Source organism: Pogona vitticeps, chromosome 3 (assembly GCF_051106095.1).
Source record: "Pogona vitticeps strain Pit_001003342236 chromosome 3, PviZW2.1, whole genome shotgun sequence".
NCBI lineage: Eukaryota > Metazoa > Chordata > Lepidosauria > Squamata > Agamidae > Pogona > Pogona vitticeps.
In genome coordinates, this window is record NC_135785.1 from 118,841,654 (window position 1) to 118,861,443 (window position 19,790).

At 41.5% G+C, this 19,790-nt stretch overlaps 1 protein-coding gene and 1 long non-coding RNA gene across 7 annotated transcripts in view; one reads left to right on the forward strand and one right to left on the reverse strand.

The window, feature by feature from the left end:
• The window catches only part of WDFY4 (WDFY family member 4), a 229,534-nt gene that overhangs the window by 72,976 nt on the left and 136,768 nt on the right, over nucleotides 1-19,790 (reverse strand). For 5 of the 6 annotated variants that reach the window (XR_013543668.1, XM_072994857.2, XM_078390638.1 and 2 more), the window contains exons 41-45: nucleotides 18,483-18,680; nucleotides 17,658-17,724; nucleotides 13,592-13,743; nucleotides 2,616-2,764; nucleotides 1,544-1,664 (exon numbers count right to left, since the gene is read on the reverse strand). Coding sequence is in view for 5 of the 6 variants with exons in the window: in XM_072994857.2 (XP_072850958.2) it covers nucleotides 1,544-1,664; nucleotides 2,616-2,764; nucleotides 13,592-13,743; nucleotides 17,658-17,724; nucleotides 18,483-18,680 (687 nt within the window). In the remaining variant the exon portion in view is untranslated. The remainder of the gene's footprint in view (nucleotides 1-1,543; nucleotides 1,665-2,615; nucleotides 2,765-13,591; nucleotides 13,744-17,657; nucleotides 17,725-18,482; nucleotides 18,681-19,790) is intronic. The other variant, XM_078390636.1, reaches the window with a different exon arrangement.
• Nucleotides 18,506-19,790, forward strand: part of LOC140705843 (uncharacterized) — a 36,946-nt gene continuing 35,661 nt past the window's right edge. Inside the window, exon 1 of the long non-coding RNA XR_013543669.1 lies at nucleotides 18,506-18,635. This is a non-coding gene — a long non-coding RNA (uncharacterized LOC140705843). The remainder of the gene's footprint in view (nucleotides 18,636-19,790) is intronic.

Sequence of the window (19,790 nt, forward strand, 5' to 3'; positions counted from 1 at the left end):
CATCCCAGCACCGTATCCAGGCAGCGCTTAAGGGACGGGACAGCATCCACTGCAGAAGGGTGGAAGGAGAGATAGAGCTGCATGTCATCTGCATATTGGTGACACAGAACTCCAAAACTCCTGATGACCTCCCCCAGTGACCTCATATAGATATTAAATAGCATTGGGGAGATTATTGACCCCTGCGGGAGTCCACAATTGAGAGTCCATGGAGCGTAGAACATCTTGCCCAAGCTGAACTGTCTGGGGATGTGTCTCCAGGAAGGATTGGAGCCAGACAAAGGCCTGACTACCGATCCCCAATCCCAAGAGCCTCCCAGGAGGCTACCGTGGTCGATGATATCAACGGCTGCTGAGAGATAGAGAAGGATCAACAAGGACGTTTTGTCCCCCAGGAGGTCATCTTGCATGGCGACCAGTGCTGTCTCCATGCCATGACATGGCCTGAACCCAGACTGGAATGGATCAAGGGCATTGGTTTCCTCCAGGAGAGCCTGAAGCTGGTCAGCCATCACTCTCTCCACCATCTTGCCAATCAAGGGAATGTTAGCGATTGGACAGTAGTTGGTAATATCATCAGTCTCCAAGTTGGGTTTTTTTCTGGATCGGCTTAATGAATGTCTCCTTGAGGGCGAGGGGAGCCCTGTAAATTATATGCTTCTCCTCCATGGAAAGGGAAACCAGGGTTGCAGATCAGAGGGCTCCCAGTGGTGAAATGTTCTGGCCTTCAGGGTAACTCAGCCCATCCAGTCAGATTGTTGGCTCTTCTTGACTGGGAAGGACTATAAATTTTCAGATCAGATTGGGGCAACACTTGAAGTTCATTGCATGTTTTTTTTTCTTGCATGACAGCTGCTTCAGTCTTTGCCCTGGCAGGGATACTCAGATTTAGAAGTAGTTTCAAAAGAAATTCTTTAGTCCAAGGGTTGGGAATCTTTCAGCCTTGCAGATGTTCTGGACTATTATTGCATTATATTTCTAACTGGTTTGGCCTTTATTTCCCATAATTCTCTTTAATTACTGATGCTGGCTGGAGTTTCTGGGAGTTGAAGAACAAAATATTTAGACTCAAAAATGCTCAACTCTGCTTTTGTTTGAAGGAAGCAGGACAATGTACCAAGCTTTGATTCTGTTTACCTTTTTCTTAAATCTACCATTTGTTTCTTTCTAACACTCCCCCCCCCCCATTGTGCAGGAGATTCAGTACAAAAGGGACCTAAAATAAAACTCTGAAGTTTTTCAAAGCAAGACATACCTGAACTGAAAATGGAGCTACATTTCTGGGGAATGGAGTGGATCAGATCCCCGCTACACCAGTAATTTTAGCATGACTGCCAGGGGAAGAGGTATTCACAGCCCACACAATCATCTGATCCCACTCCCCATGCCCTAAATTTCCTTTGCATTATAGAATCAATTCTTTGCATCTACCATCTAGTTCTGAAGGTTTAAACTACTACTACAACAAGAAGACATAATCTCAGCCACGTTTTGCCAGATGTCCTATATTAAAGGAAAGTCTACGTTGACAGCTGCTTCTTACCTGGAGAAGAAAACGCATTGGTTGGATTTCTTTAATGTCACAGTATGAATAGCAGGAACATGTAGGCTGTCCCATGGCTTGCTCTTTGTGGCACAAACTATAAATGAACGAATCACTAATGCTAAAACAAACAACATAAGATATATGTCAGACAAGAATTACAGTACTAATCTATGTGCCCTAATAGGAAGATGAGACAGTTTCTTTTTCTCCGCCGTCTTACTGCATGCACAACCACAGATAACTTCCTCTAAGCCTGGAGTGGGTAAATTCTTGGGTTCTAGAACCAATTTTGGCCCTCCTTCCTGGGACCTCTGGTGGGCTGCAACCTTGCTCAAATATACTTTTACTCCCCACCCCAAAACTAAATACAACCACTTCAGTTCCAGTTTTGAAAAAAAGTTGGAGCAAGGGGCCACTACAGAAAGACTCTGCTGTTTGTCTAGAACTGCTAATCCCAGAGTCTTCCAGACATGGTGATTCTCAGTTTGTAGATGGAAAATATTTTTTCAGCTTGGTGATCTAAGAGGAGTGCAGGACCCACAAAAATATTCTTGGAGCTACTTGCGGGCTATGGGCCATGCAACTCCTATTCCTTTTATAAGTGCATGCCACTCTGACTTAGAAAACCCTGGAGCTTCATTATGATTTCTTTCTGGACTTCTAACAGAATGCAGAAGTCCAGAAGTTCTGTCTCACATTTTTTTTCCAATTTGGTTTTGGCTTTGTAAGGAGTCTGTACCGATATGTTACTGCCAGTAATTTCACATTTTTATTAAGGATGTGTGCCAAGTGGGTATCCTGACACTGATTTGTTATATTTGCTCTTTACAATCTGTTTTTGTATTTATTCTCACATTTTGGTAATATAATACAGTTATATCTTTGTAGTATTTTGATTGTTTCTGTCCATGTGCACCTGGAAATAGGATTTGACCAGGTATAGAAAGCTTAGTTATTGCATAGCAGAATGTGCACCTGCCGCAGTACTCCTCTCACAGTACCTGGGTTCCCCAGCATAGTGAAACAGTGCATCTATCCAATGGTTGCCTAGAGGAAGGAGATACATCACCTGGACAAGCAGTGTCTTGAGCAATAAACCTCCTCCAGGTGGGACAAAGTGAAATACTTGCAGATGTAAAAATGTTGTTGGCCAAACAGAAGCACCCCTTCCAATGCCAGGTGTCCCTGAACAATCACCACAGATTGTCTGTATCTAATCTAAAGAAGGAAGCAGAGAAAGCATTTAAAGCATCAAAGCACACCGAAGGAATTTTTACAAGAATTCATGCCATTTCTTTTACTACTCTTAAGTGATAAAGGTTTTTGTTTGTTTGCTTGTTTTTGCTTTGTCTTTTTATAAATATTATAGGGCACCATGGTGCATTCCTCTGTATATTTCTGAGAGCAGATGCTGGCAATGCAATGTGACGACGACAACAAAACCCCTGTCCCATAATACATATGGGACAGATAATTGCAACCCGACTGGCTCAAAATTATAAATTCCTCCAAAATAATAATAGTGTTCCAGGCTCTGATCTAAGCAGACAATTATGGGGGGAAAGACTGGATCTGTGACTGTGTCTGAATTCAACATGCATGTGTATTCAACAGGCATCCTTCTGTCTCAGGCACCTTTCAGAGACAGGAGGAGGAAGAGGCTGAAGCCAAACTCTTTAAAATGACACGTCTAAGAACATCTAGGAAAAATATATACTTCCTTTCTCTAACTTTTTTTAGAATTAAAAGCAGTCAAAGATGACTACAAGTTGAACAGAGGAATGATGATCATAGAGCTCTGTAACTCATGCTAAATGCCCCTGGTTTAACATAAAGTTTTTCCATGAATACAATCACACACAGAGGCAGGAGTCCCCCCAGCTCATTGAGGCCCCCATCTGTGATGCTGGGGTCAGGAGCAAAGGAGGGCAAAGGCCTTATTCACCATTTTGTGGGAGTCCTCATAGCAATGGCTCCATGCTTCACAGGGGGATCTGAGGTTCCTGAGAGCCCTTGGAACCACCTTTTATCTGTCTGGCCAATCAGAAGGAAGATGGCAGACCTGGAAATGGGATAGCATGGTGCAAAACCATCTTCGTGTCAGTTAAATTCTGGAGCATTCAACATGATCTCTGCAGCCAAGGACAGTTGGCTTTGGACAGTAGTTCCCAAAGTCATGTCCTCAGATGTTTCTGAATGACAACTCCCAGAAATCCTGGTCAGTACAGCTAGTGGTGGAGACTTCTTGGAGTTTTGGTTTATCTGGGGACCCAAGGTTGGGAAGCACTGCTTTAGAGCAGTGGTACTCAAACTGGGGTCCCCAGGTGTTCTTGGACTAGAATTCCCAGAAGCCTTCACCACTTGCTGTGCTGGCCAGGATTTCTCGGCATTGCAGTCCAAAAACATTTGGGGACCCAAGTTCGAGAACCACTGCTTTAGAGTGCCACTCACCCTCTATCACCTGACATTGGCTCTTGAAGTGGTGTCAGAAGGATCAAAAGATTGGGGCAATGTATACATAGGAGCAAAATCCTGTTTATTCTGGCATAATGAAAAGTTATACCAGGGTAAGTGTGCCAGGTGTTATGCCCAGCAACAAGGAATGGTGCTAATGAACTGTGCAATTACTTGTGTTTCCCTGACACAATCAATTGGTGGAAGTGCTTCATGGACAGCAGTTTTGCTTCAGTGCTAGTGCAAGTTCTGTGGGCACAAACCTGAGTTGCTTGGGCATGTTGCTCTACAGGATTTTGGGCACAGTATATTATGCTGTAATCATTTAACAATAACAACAACAACCTTGGAACTGCAAAGCCAGAAAACAAGCTGCCGATCACCAAGTCCAACGCATCTCAAAGAGGCACAGTGGGAAACTGCAATCCCAACCTCTGGCTCCACAACCAGCAATCTAAGCCACTGAGCTGTTCAGCAGTTTGTTACTTTTTTTTTAATGGTTTCACAATGGAGAGCTTGATCCAGATCAGATTGTGGGTATAGGGGAGATGGAGCCTGTTTGCTCAATCTCCCCATTTCAGAGATCCCTTAAGGGGCCTCAGGGTAAAAGGTTTAGGGACTTTCCTAGTTTGGGGGCAGACCACCTTTGAATTCACAACAGATGTTGGGGACCCACACAGTGGTTAAATGTCCAGATACCACTCGATTTCCCTATCCATCCATCATTCCCTGTCATTGCTTATTGAACAGCCAGGCTCTCTCTCTGTGTGTGTGTGTGTGTGTGTGTGTGTGTGTGTGTGTGTGTGTGTGTGTGTGTGTGTGCGCACGCGCACACACACACGCCCAATCAAGTCAGCTGGTGCCTGGACCCACAGCCCCACATCGAGGTTATCCAGCTGTAACCAAGAAAGTTGTACACACAAATGGTCCAATCGATTCAAGTGAAGCGTATCTCTTGGATTACATATCCATGACCAAGCTTACTGTTAATGATACCATAAAACTCTGTTTTTCCTCTCAGTCCGTGCCAGCAAATGTCACAGAAGTGACATCAAGGAGGTAGCTTTTTTACATGTAGCCCCACAGGGTAAATCGTGTTGTTACCTAATGAAGCAGTATAGAGTCTGAAATTGACATAGATTAACTAAACTTTAGTCCTCAGATGAGAACCAGAACTGGTTCACTAGTTACTAGAATAATTATTCAGTGATGCAAAGGTGACATGAAATAATTGCTTGCAAATATATCTTCAAAACATAGTTCCAGATAACTAATCCCAAACATATTACTTTAGGGAAATGAGCACTGGATCACTCAATTTGCTCAGGTATGTATATGATTAACTAAACTGGCATTGCCCTGATACTAAAGACAAATGTCAATTTTATTGGTATAAAGTGCATATACAGTTTAAACAAAAGACTGAAATATTAGGCAGGCAAAGCAATCCAAACTCAACGATACATCAGTTATAGGAGGTTTGGAATGGGCAAAAGCTCCTTGAGTCACTTGATCTTAGATCTGCTGACACAACTGGATCTGCCGGCACAACTGTGGTGCTGGCTGAAGCTAGCAGGTCAAAAAGCAGTCAGAAAAAGAACAAAGGAATAGATGAGTTATGTCACATTCAAATCCCCCTTAGCCCAGACCCAGAGCCACCATGTGTGCAACTAGACAGCCCAACTGTCCCAGCTTGGATTAGTCTAAACAAGGTCATTTTGCATCAAGGTATGCTATTTTGGGCAATCCTTGCATTCATACATAAGGATCAACCATACCACACCTCAAGCGACCCTGTTTAGAATGATCTTTGATCTTCTTTCCCTTTAAATGTGGCATAATTCACCTTTAAAGGAATACAAAACAAAACAAGTCTGTCTCCCTACTGTCTCCTTTTCTACGCTTTGCTTCAACTGCTTAATGATCTTGAGAAACAGAAAGTTTCCTTATTGCTTCACCACAGAGGGGCAGTGAAAGGAAGTTTTGCATTTCTTTTTAATTGTTGCCAACTGACATAGCACATCAGCAATGCTTTGAAAGGACTTTTTGAAAAAAAAATCCCTTTCAAAACATCGCTGATTCATTAGCTCCAATTGAAAAAGAAACGTGAAACTTCCTTCCCCTCTGCAGGCGAGCAGCAAGGTAGTTTCCCATTTCTGAAGATCATTAAGTAGCTTTAGCAAACACACAGCTGGCCAGCCAACCACTTTGGTTAAATCTCCATGATCACACATGCTGGAACTGAACCCAAATACAGCAATCCTATCTACATCAAACATAACAACAACAACAACAACAACAACAACAACAACAACAACAACAACAACAACAACAACAACAACAACAACAACAACAATAATAATAATAATAATAATAATAATAATAATAATAATAATAATAATAATAATAATAATAATAATAATAATAAACAGTAGCTCCTGACAAGGACCTTAAAAAAATAGGTAGGCATTGATTAAAGGCTGTTTGGTTTGCAATGGCACATATGTCATGGGTTTCCTGGGGAAAGGACTGAATCAACCATCCCCAATCCATAACAAGCACAGGACAAATGCACATCTAATTGCATCCTACATCAGCACAAAGTTAGACTAAGGTCAAGGTTCTAAGTAATTTACAACATCTCTCCACTGGGAGGAATTTGGATTCAGCACAGGTTCAGGTAGCTCATTGACAGCTCAGCCAGCCCACAGCTGTCTTGGTTAGGTAGGACTGTGCTCCAAGGTTGCAATCCTGCACACTCTTACTTATGAATTGTGACAACTGTGCCCATTCTAGCCAGATGGCACAGTTTCTAGCCAGATTTATATTTTTATAAATACGTATATAAATATAGAAATTTATAAAGGGGTATAGTGGGTTTTCCCCCTTTAGTGGGGTTTCCCCCTTTATGGATTGCTGCCTTGTCGCGGTGAAGGGGCTTGAGCAACTCAGAGAAGCTATGGGCTATGCCGTGCAGGGCCACCCAAGACGGACAGGTCATAGTGGAGAGTTCCGACTAAACGCAATCCACCTGGAGTAGGAACCGGCAATTCCACTCCAGTATCTTTGCCAAGAATGCCCCATGATCAGAAACAAAAGGCTAAAAGATATGACGCTGGAAGATGGGCCCCTCAGGTCGAAAGGCGTCCAACATACTACTGAGGAAGAGCGGAGGACAAGTACAAGTAGCTCCAGAGCTAATGAAGTGGTTGGGCCAAAGCCGAAAGGACGCTCAGCTGTGGACATGCCTGGAAGTGAAAGGAAAGTCCGATGTTGCAAAGAAAAATATTGCATAGGAACCTGGAATGTAAGATCTATGAACCTTGGGAAGCTGGAGGTGGTCAAACAGGAGATGGCAAGAATAAACATTGACATCCTGGGCGTCAGTGAACTAAAATGGACAGGAATGGGCGAATTCAACTCAGATGATTATCATGTCTACTATTGTGGGCACGAATCCCATAGAAAGAATGGAGTAGCCCTCATTGTCAACAAAAGAGTGGGTAAAGCTGTAATGGGATACAATCTCAAAAATGATAGAATGATGTCAATACGAATCCAAGGCAGACCTTTCAACATCACAATAATCCAAGTTTATGCACCAACCTCCATTGCTGAGGAGACTGAAATTGAACAATTTTTTGAAGATTTACAACACCTTCTAGAACTGACACCAAAGAAAGATGTTCTTCTCATTCTAGGGGACTGGAATGCCAAAGTAGGGAGTCAAGAGATAAAAGGAACAATAGGGAAGTTTGGCCTTGGAGTTCAAAACAAAGCAGGGCAAAGGCTAATAGAGTTTTGCCAAGAGAACAAGGTAGTCATCACAAACACTCTTTTCCAACAACACAAGAGGCGACTCTACACATGGAAATCACCAGATGGGCAATATCGAAATCAGATTGATTATATTCTCTGCAGCCAAAGATGGAGAAGCTCTATACAGTCAGCAAAAACAAGACCTGGAGCTGATTGTGGCTCTGATCATCAGCTTCTCATAGCAAAATTCAAGCTTAAACTGAAGAGAGTAGGAAAAACCACTGGGCTACTCAGGTATAATCTAAATCAAATCCCTCATGAATACACAGTGGAAGTGAAGAACAGATTTAAGGAACTCGATTTGGTGGACAGAGTGCCTGAAGAACTTTGGATAGAGGCTCGTAACATTGTACAGGAGGCAGCAACAAAAACCATCCCAAAGAAAAGGAAAAGCAAGAAAGCAAAGTGGCTGTCCAAGGAAGCCTTACAAATAGCAGAGAGGAGAAGGGAAACAAAATGCAGGGGAGATAGGGAAAGTTACAGAAAATTGAATGCAGACTTCCAAAGAATAGCAAGGAGAGACAAGAGAGCCTTCGTAAATGAACAATGCAAAGAAATAGAGGAAAATAACAGAAAAGGAAAAACCAGAGATCTGTTCAGGAAAATTGGAGATATCAGAGGAACCTTTGGTGCAAGGATGGACATCATAAAGGACGAAAATGGAAGGGACCTCACAGAAGCAGAAGACATCAAGAAGAGGTGGCAAGAATACACAGAGGAATTATACCAGAAAGATTTGGATACCCCGGACAACCCAGGCAATGTAGTTGCTGACCTAGAGCCAGACATCTTGGAGAGTGAAGTCAAGTGGGCCTTAGAAAGCCTGGCTAACAACAAGGCCAGTGGAGGTGATGGCATTCCAGCTGAACTATTTAAAATCTTAAAAGATGATGCTGTTAAGGTGCTACATTCAATATGCCAGCAAGTTTGGAAAACTCAACAGTGGCCAGAGGACTGGAAAAGATCAGTCTACATCCCAATACCAAAGAAGGGAAGTGCCAAAGAATGCTCCAACTACCGCACAATTACACTCATTTCACACGCTAGCAAGGTTATGCTCAAAATCCTACAAGGTAGGCTTCAGCAGTATGTGGACCGAGAACTTCCAGATGTACAAGCAGGATTCCGAAGGGGCAGAGGAACTCGAGACCAAATTGCTAACATGCGCTGGATTATGGAGAAAGCCAGAGAGTTCCAGAAAAACATCTACTTCTGCTTCATTGATTATGCAAAAGCCTTTGACTGTGTGGACCACAGCAAACTATGGCAAGTCCTTAAAGAAATGGGCGTGCCTGACCACCTTATCCATCTCCTGAGAAACCTATATGTGGGACACGAAGCAACAGTTAGAACTGGATATGGAACAACGGATTGGTTCAAAATTGGGAAAGGAGTACGACAAGGCTGTATATTGTCCCCCTGCTTATTTAACTTATATGCAGAGTACATCATGCGGAAGGCTGGACTGGAGGAATCCCAAGCTGGAATTAAGATTGCAGGAAGAAATATCAACAACCTCCGATATGCAGATGATACCACTCTGATGGCGGAAAGTGAGGAGGAACTAAAGAACCTTGTAGTGAGGGTGAAAGACGAGAGTGCAAAAAACGGTCTGAAACTCAACATCAAAAAAACTAAGATCATGGCCTCTGGTCCCATCACCTCCTGGGAAATAGAAGGGGAAGATATGGAGGCAGTGACAGATTTTACTTTCTTGGGCTCCATGATCACTGCAGATGGAGACAGCAGCCCCGAAATTAAAAGATGCCTGCTTCTTGGGAGGAAAGCAATGACAAACCTTGACAGCATCTTAAAAAGCAGAGACATCACCTTGCCAACAAAAGTCCGAATAGTCAAAGCTATGGTTTTTCCTGTAGTGTTGTATGGAAGTGAGAGCTGGACCATAAAGAAAGCAGACCGCCGAAGAATTGATGCCTTTGAATTGTGGTGCTGGAGGAGACTCTTGAGAGTTCCCTGGACTGCAAAGAGAACAAACCTATCAATTCTAGAGGAAATCAACCCCGAGTGCTCATTGGAAGGACAGATCCTGAAGCTGAGGCTCCAGTACTTTGGCCATCTCATGAGAAGACTCCTTGGAAAAGACTTTGATGTTGGGAAAGTGTGAAGGCAAGAGGAGAAGGGGACGACCGAGGATGAGATGGTTGGACAGTGTCATCGAAGCAACCAACATGAATTTGACACAACTCCGGGAGGCGGTGGAAGATAGGAGGGCCTGGCGTGCTCTGGTCCATGGGGTCACGAAGAGTCGGACACGACTAAATGACTGAACACACATAGTGGGTTTTTCTGTTGTATAGCTATGGATACATGATTGTAAGCATGCATGGACTGGGTGCTGGAATGACTGGTAAATGGATGATAGAATGTTCAGTGCATGGCTGAATCCTGATTGTCTACTGTGTTTGGAATGTGATGGAGTGTGATGTAGTTATGGAGAGAGTCACTACTTAGTCAAAAATACTGCCATGGGGTAGAGAGGAGAATGGAATCTTTGAGACAGTGTGTAGTGTGGAGCCTATGGGAAGAGCTGATTTGAGTTTTGGACATAGGAAAATAGTTCGTGGGGATGTGTGTGTTCAAATTGTAGAAGAATATAGATATTACAACTTTTTTACCCTTAATCTTAAATACTTGAGAAATTCCCTTTCCTTTTTTTCCTACTCAACTGTACTTCCCAAATAAATTCATTTCGTTTCTCCTAACTAAAACGGTCTTCATTGTTTATTTTCCTGTGTAACTTTAAAGTTAGGAATATAATACTCAGGCTACTAAAAACAGCACATGAAGAAGAAGAAGAAGAAAAGGAGGAGGTGGAAGAGGAGGAAGAATAAGAATAAAGTTTGTACCGAAGATATCCTTTTACTCAACAGAAAATTAAATATGAATACCAGATGAGGCAAGAAGGCACTGGCTTGGTGACACAGTTAAAAGGCTGACCTCCTTCTGAGAGATTTGGAGTTGGTTATCCTTTGGCTAATGCCTAGCCTAACAGCACTAAGGAAGAATGGCTGAGTTTAGGGTGAAGGTGTCTGAGAGATGCCTTCAACTACTTGGGGTGTGTGAAATTTATTAGTGTGACAGTGGTGAGAAGAGACACATCCCCCCGTTACATGACACGAGTCTTCTGGCAAAAGCACAGTACTTATCTCATGTCATGGAACTCCAGTGCCCATGGGATTATACCCTGAGTTACCTTTAATTTTCAGAATAAGCAAGGAAGTTAAGAATTTACTTTTTGTGCTTATAGGATCTCAAACACAGAAAGGATGCATTCCTACTCACAAATCCCAGAATCTGACTAAGAGCAAACTGGCTAAACTTAAAATATAAAAATCTCCCTGCCCCTCCTGCTATTGCCTCCCTTTATTCTCATCCTTCCCTTCTTTCTTCTGTACAACCCTAAAGATGCTTCTTTAACCATTTACTCTTTAGGAAAAAAATGTTTCCAGATATGTTCATCTGGGCAATTTAATAGGTACTCGACAATGCCAGAACTGAACCTGTGCCACCCACGCTTCACCATACAATCTCTCCGGATTCCTATTCATTTTCACAATTTTACCTAGATGCCATTGAACACTTCACATGGCAGCCACTAGTTCTCTCAGATTAACATTTAACAAAGTGTGCACGATTTACTGTTTCTTACCTACTGATTTTCTACCTTTTCCTTTATTTATTTATTTATTTATTTATTTATTTATTTATTTATTTATTTATTTATTTATTTATTCATTCATTCATTCATTCATTCATTCATTCATTCATTCATTCATTCATTTGCCGCCCACGCCACCCAAAGGTCTCCGAGCAGCTTACAACATTTAAAATACAATAAAAAGTCAAAACAATTAGAATGCAATTAAAATATAAACTCTAAAAATTGCCATCAGACCCACAGCTGATATTATTTCAATTATCTACCCAGTTACTGCAGACACTTTGTTTTAATTCTTCTAATTCCATCTCTGTAAAGAAGGGGACAATTTCCTACCCTGTCAAATCACATCAGATTTTTAAAATCATCATCACCAAAACTAAGTGCATAACCCAGAGAAGAAGTAATCATGTGTGTATGCTGCAAACAAACTGGTACTAACACAGATGTGATGGGAAATAGTCTCTTCAAAATACAAGATGTTAATCCAGTCAGTTAATTTGCCTCATAATAAAAATCCCACAAAAACTGTCATGTCACCTGATAATTGTCGATTTCTGAGTAAATCTGCCATGAGCAGTTTCACATGTTTCTGGCTAAAAGTGAAACTTCAATGACTTCAAAACAAATGCATCTATTTGTTTTAGAGATTAAGGTTGCCAAGCAGCTGGATGGTGGCAGTGCTCTTACAAAGCTCTTTCCATGTTCCTCCTCTGTGGTCAGCAGACAAATTGAATCAACATGCTAACTGGGCATAGAACAGCTGGTGTTACCCCCTACAGCTTTTTAAAATTTTCTGTCAACCTTGCTGTTGTTAAATAAATATTTCTGACATGGCTGATGGCTTCCTATAGAGTTACGCAGAGCATGGAGGAAGCCTGAACATTGACAGCTAGATTATAGGGATAAACTAGGCAAGCCAAACTTGTCTCACAGAAGCGACAAGCCTCCACTTTTACTGGGTACAGCTTAATTATGCTGTCTTCATTTACAAGAACACTGAAGCCCAAATTCAACAGTACATCATTCTTTTTGGCCAGAAAAAGTATAGCCAATAAAAATCTGGTTATGAAAATTATTATTAGTGAAGGGGAGAAACATGTGATACTAGCTGAATGCAATCTTTTTATTAAATCAAACCAATAAAATAATGATTTCCTTCCTATTCATTAAATGCCAAAATACATGTAAGCAATTTTTTGCTCATTTCTCATTGTGAAATTTCAACAAGGAAACCAACCAGTAACGCTTCCTTCCTGTGCCTAAAATCTGCAATTATAATTTCTATGAGATTTACGCTAGGCGAGGGATTAACTGGATGGATCAGGAACTTCTACTTTAAAGAGAGTATTTCTCACTAAACCTGTGATCATCCATTTATGGCACATACATGTTGAGGTTTTTTAGAGTTGGGTCCTGAGTTTGGATTACAGTGGTGCCTCGCATTACGACATTAATTCGTTCCCAGCAAAATCGCTGTAGAACGAAAACATCATAATGCGAAAATAAAAAGCCCATTGAAACGCATTGAAACCCCTTCAATGTGTTCCAGTGGGCTGGAAACTCACCGTCCAGCGAAGATCCTCCATAGGGTGGCCATTTTCGGTGCCTGTGCAGTGAGGAATCCGTCCCAGGAAACAGCGGGGAGCCATTTTATTTACCCCCTGGCCATTTTGAAACCACTGATCAGCTGGAGGAAAATTGTCGTTTTGCGAAGAATCGGTTCCCGAAGCAGGGAACCGATCATCGCAAAGCGAAAAAACCTCATTCAGACCATCGTTTTGCGACCGCAATTGTGATCGCAAAAAGATAGTCGTAATGCGGTTTTGACATAATGCGGGGCAATCGTAAAGCGAGGCACCACTGTATGAGGCTTTGAAATACTCAATTATTGCCCTAGTAATGGGTTTGTTATATGCAGATAATTTTGGACAAATTTGATTACACCCTTCCCAACTACACTCTCATGTCAACAACAATTTTATCATATGATACATTGCTTCTTTAGACTGATCCTCAATAGAATCAGAGGCGCTTCCTTCTTTCATTTAATTTTGTGGATTTTGTCCAGCATGGATTTTAGTTCATCATACCTTTTCATCCTCTACAAATTCTTGCAGGATTATATTCCTTTCCATGCAGACTTCCAGCAATTCTTCTGAATTAAAACTTTCACATAGACTAGGAAAGAATGTCAGCTGATCACAATCCATCTCTCTTTTTCCTTCATTTAGAATCAGTTCTTCTGTATCAATAAGAAAAACATGATTAGTGGCAGCACGTTTCCAGCCAATGAATAGTGATCTGCTAGAGCAGTGGTTATCAACCTTGGGCCTCCAGATGTTCTTGGACTACAACTCCTAGAAGCCCTCACCACCACCTCTGCTGGCTAGGATTTCTGGGAGTTGAAGTCCAAGAACATCTGGAGGCCCAAGGCTGGGGACCACTGCTTTAGAGGACAACATAATATATATGCTCACACATAAATATGGATACCACACCAGCTAGGAGTTGAGGATTAAGATCATGAAATTGATATGCTAGACTGCCCATTTTTAATCTAATCAAAGTTCTTAACCAGCAGTAATTCTGTTGAGCTGGGCACAAACCTCTGGTCCAGAGCTTTGTGCCAGTTTCTCCTTCAGCCAAACAGGTGTTTGGTGCTTCCCAGCCCTGCCTCCTCTGGCAAGTGCCCACTCAGAGGCAGCAGCCTCATCCCTGCCTCCTCTGGCAAGTGACCACTCAGAGGCAGCAGCCTCATCCCTGCCTCCTCTGGCAAGCGACCACTCAGAGGCAGCAGCCTGATCCCTGCCCCACCTTCTCCAGACACTGCCTCTAAGTGGGTGCCTGCTAGAGGAGGCAGGGCTGGGAAGTACACACCACCTTTTGTCCAAGGGATGGACTAGTACAAACCTCCAAACCAGCAGTTCATGTCCATCTCTACTTCTTAGCAAAATGAATCATAGAAGATTTGTTCTGCTGAAAGATTTGGGGAAATGCAGCAAACAACTCTTCTGACCAACAAGTTGCCACTCTAACTGAGCAGCCTCTTAGGATATTTTAAACCCACCAATCCATAGGTCTGAAACTGAGCTGCTTAAGAATTGGCTGAAGCTGAATAAAATAGATGATGGTGGACTGATCAAGCAATAGAGACTTGAACAAGTGAGACTGCCCACAGTATTACCAAGATCAGGCCAAGAATTTATCTGTCTACAGAGACCTACACATTTTGGAGAATTGGGTTTTAATCAGGAAGCTGCTAGTGGGGCATTATTAGTGACTCTTGTTCCTCATGGTTTTTACGACCAAAAAGTATCATTCTAAATTGTGTTGTTTCCAAACTCTTATCCATCCTCAGATTCACAGATTTACTGAATGAGGTTCTAGGTGATGCCATCTGCCTTGCGTTCAACCAGTGGTTCCCAACTTTGGATCCCCAGATGTTCCCAGAAATCCTGGCCAGCACAACTAGTCTTCAGAGAGCTTAAGTACCATTTTTTACATGCATTAAATGGTTTCTTTATGGCAGGAAAGAACTTACAGATGTTTTTAGCATACAACACTTATCAGTAGTATCAGCAACTAGAGATGAGAATATAAGGTGGGGATACTGTAAACACAATATATTTTCACTTCAGCAGAGTTTTTAGCAAAGTGCCCCATCATCTTCTGATTACCAAGCTAATTAGGTGCAGGCTATAAAGAACAGCTCTCAGGTGGATACACAGTTGGCTACAAAATCATAGCGAGTGCTTATCAATGGATCCTTCTCAAAATGGGAGGTGGTAACAAGCAGAGTACCACAAGGCTTAGTCCTGAGTCTAGTGCTCTTCAACATTTTAATTTATGATTTAGATGAGGGGGTGCAAGGAATGCTTATCAGATTTGTAGATGACACAACATTGGGTGGAATAGCTAATACCCTGGAAGACAGAAACAAAATTCAAACAGATTTTGATAGGCTCGAGCACTGGGCTGAAAACAACAGGGATAAGTGCAAAGTTCTACACCTAGAGGAAAAAATAAATGCACATTTACAAGATGGGGGATATTTGGCTCAGTAATACTATGAGTGAGAAGGATCTTGCAGTTGTTGTAAATCGCAAACTGAATATGAGCCAACAACGTGATGTGGCTGAAAAAAAAGGCAAATGTTATTTTAGGCATTAACAGAAGTATATGCCCTCCTATTTGGCAGTTGTTAGGCCTCATCTTGAATACTATGTCCAGTTCTGAACACCACACTTAAATAAGGATGCCAATAAACTGGAACAAGTTCAGAGGAGGGCAACAAGGATGATCCGGGGACTGGAAAGCCAGCCCTCCTAGGAAAGACTAAAACAACCTGGCATGTTTACCTATGAGAAAAGAAGAAAGAGGGTTGATATAGCACTCTTCAAATACTTGAAAGGTAGTCATGCAGAAGAGGGGCAGGATCTGTTCTCAACCATTCCAGAGCACAGAACACATGATAATGGGCTAACGTTTCAGGAAGCCAGATTTGGGTTGAATATCAGCAAAAGCTTCCTATCTGATAGAGCAGTAAGACAATAAAACCAATAAACTTGGAAGAAGGTGAGTGCTCTGGCGCTAAAGGCATTCAAGAGAAAATTAGACAACTATTTCAGATATACTTTGATTTGGATTCTGCAGTGAGCAGGTGCTTGGTCTTGATGGCTTCATTGGCCTCTTCCGATTCCATTATGCTCTATTTCTATGTTTCTGCAACGCATAGCTCCCCAAATAAGATCCTGCTTTATTCATATCAGTGTGTTCCACAATATAAAATATATTTAAGCTCAGTTATATTCATTCTATTTTCATGGAACGCATTGGTGGGGACATGGGAAAGGCCCTTGTTTGTTATTGCTGTGGAACTCCCTCCCACAGGAGGCCAGACTGGCCTCCTCTTTGCTGTCCTTCTACAAGCAAGCAAAGACCCTTCTGTTCAGGCAGAGTTTTCCCTTAGTGACTGGCTGTCTAAGAGGGGTTTTCAAAAATACGATTGTTTGTATTTTTGTTGCTTTAAAATCTGTTTTAGGAATCTTTTATCTAATATTTCAATATAATGTTTGTTTAATCCTTTTTAAAGTATTTGAATAACTTAACTGTTGTTGTTGTTTTAGCAATAATGACTGCTTTTTAATGATTTAAGCTGCCTTGGGTCCTTTCTTAAGGAAAAAGGGAAGGTAAAAATATTTTAAATAAAATAAAAAACTTAGAAAAGGAGGAAACTGAGTTCATCAAAGCTCTACGGTTTCCCCATGTTAAAAAAAAGACCAACATATTAGATTGGCTATTTACATGGGCTTTACTGCTGCTGCTTGAAGAGCTGTCAAAACTAATTGCTTCTTTTCAATGAGTATGAAATATAGGAGGAAATCCAACAGAACACACCCTCTGTAGCCTGACTATTGATCCACTGCCAAGAAAAGGTGACTTTCAGATTTGCCCACCTCTCAATCTTACCAGTATTTTAAGTCAAAGTCAAAGAACACTTACACTTGTGACACTATGCAGCTGTTGTAAACATTTTAAAATGCATATATGTAATGGTGTAAATATTTGAAAGGGGTGGTAGCAGCTTTTGTTTGACATTGATGCCATTCATTACCTTGCAATATTTCTCCTTTCTCCTTGCATAAGCTCCTTATAGGAAAAAGGTGTCCCACTGATCTGTTTAGTCATGAGTGCTGAGTTAGTTCCTTACTGATAATACTGAAAATTTTCCTAGTGTTCAAAGGACTTCAGAAATATTATCTCATTACAATATTGTAAAAAAATCAATATTCCCTACTCCTGTTTTGTAGGAAGACTGAAGCAAGGTTAGCCCCTTTGTGAACTGAGAGCAGAGACAAGATTCTAACCAGAGATTTATCAATTCATAAGTATTAGCTAATAATAATTCATATTCGCTCCTAGACTATGTCAACACCATCCAAGAGTGTTTAAAAGACCAGGCATCATCTTAACCAAGTAACTTATTATGTGAATTTGTTGTCTGTTATGAACTCGATTTATAGTGGTGCACCATATTGTTAGGAGCCATTTGCCTGCCTAACGGATTTTTCAAAGCAGAACTGATGCAAGCCTGTTCCACATCAGCCCATGCCTTAGAAGAGTGACCCAATGCCATCATCCCTCTTGTAAGGTTACCTTGACTTTTCTCAGGCAAAGATGCATTTTCATATGTCTGGTGAGCCTGAAGAGGGAAATTGCTCAACTGAAATAGAGAACAAGATATCATCAATACAGATGTAAAGGCCTACTTAGAGCACCCTTCATGTGACATGGTTTCCTCCAACAAATAGTGCAACTTTCCCTCTCTTTTAGTATTTTTCCACATATAGCTGTGGCTTTAACCACTAACAGGCATTTCCCACGCCCTATGAAGTTGCCTAATTCATTTCTAAAGTAACCTGAAGCTAATGCAGCTGAGATGAGCAAGCATGGTCTTGATATGGATCAAGACCACATCATATAGCTGGAAGACAAGTGAATATTTGTTTCTTTCTAGTCATTCCTTTTCAAAAACATCTCTTCCTCCTGAAAAACAGGGCAAAGAAAGAAAGGGAAGTTTCCAATTTAGATGAAATGGGAAACAATGCTTTAAATAAACCACAGTCTAAATTTGCCAAAACCAAGAGGAAGAAAGGGAGAGGTAATGACAGAGAGCACTTACCATGGTTTATTAACCTGAGGTTTGTCTCTCACAAATGTCTCATTCTCTTAAATGCATTTTTTTGCAATCTCAAGATGCTTTTTTAAGAGGCATGCTGAGATACATCTGTTTTGTGATAAGCTGTCTGACCTCTTTTTCACATTGGTTGCTAATAGTTAAGTGGGCCACAGTTGGGAGATGTCAACATTTCAGATAAGGGGAGTTACCTCTTGATGATTTTTGAAAGCCAATATTAAAAACCACTGAGCAAAAAGAGACAAGAGAGTCTTTGATTACCCCTTGGCAGAAAAACATGCTACCTTATTTCTCACTGGTAGAGCTGTAGGACAGGTGATGTTCAACCGAGTCCTTTTCCTCATCCGGGCAGGGCCTTCATACCCATCCAGGATCCACTTTGAAGAAATGAACACAGGCCCCCAGGGGCCTCCTTTCCCAAAAAGCTGCTCCTCAAGGTTTGTCCATGCCTTTGCTGATTTATTGTATGCACATAGTAATCTCTGTGGTGAAAGGAACATGTGTTTCAGTCTTATTTCTTTGGTTCTGTTATTCAAAGATTTCACTGAGATATATGAAACCCATAGCGCCAGAGAGCTCTTGCCAAAGAATACCAGGGCACTAGAAGTAGTAAAGCCACTGATGCATATGTTCAATTCCATATAGGCAGCACACATGTATTGTTTAATAACTAATAATAAAACTAATAATAAAAAACTAATGTACCTTGAAAAGGGACAATGTGTATCTAGCTCTGGATTTTACTATGGAAGTCTATGTATTCCTAAAACAAGCATAGCAAAGTACAGTCAAGGGCCACATACCCAAGAGACCTGCCCAAGAGACCTAAATGTGGTCCCCAGCATCCCTTCCCTCCAGTACCTCATTTTCCCAAATTGACAATAATATTCAAATAGTAGTAAAAAAAATCTTGTGAAGAATTCGAATTTCATTGCAAATCTAGGAGGCATGGGGAGCAATTTTGTCATTTTTCGGGAATGCCAGCAGCCCCACCACCACTTCTGTGTCCTAGATGTAGAGATGCAGAAATCTCTTTTAGTTTATCATAGTCCTGTGAACTCCTAAGAAGCATAGAAGGGTTAGACAGAAGTCCCCACTGAGAGAAGAAACACCATTAGAATTAAACCCAGGGGTGGGTTTTTTTAAAAAAAGAACAGACAATTGGCCCTAACTGTTTATAGTCTGCTGGGATAAAAGAACTGAGAGACAAATGAAGTAAAAAAAAATATCTCCAGGTGGCTGTCAAGGTGCAGAATGAGGAAACAACTTTTTTTCCACTGCTAGAGACCCCCTCACTCCTATTACAAATATGTAAAACTTGAGGCTCCAGTCCTGCGCCCACCAATAACATTGGATTCTGCCTCATGCCAGGAAAGACCATGCTGAGTCTGGGCCAACCGCATGCTCATTTGGACTTGGCGTTGTTCTTCATGTTCTCTGGCCAAGCCTTTCTCTATCACCTGCTACCTGAACCATTTAACTGTCAAGACCACAGATTTAATTTGGGACTTTCTCCAAGGAAAGCATGTGTTCTATAACCAAACTATGGTTCCCCCTCATCAAAAGCCTGTTGCCTAGAAGCTTTAAAGGTA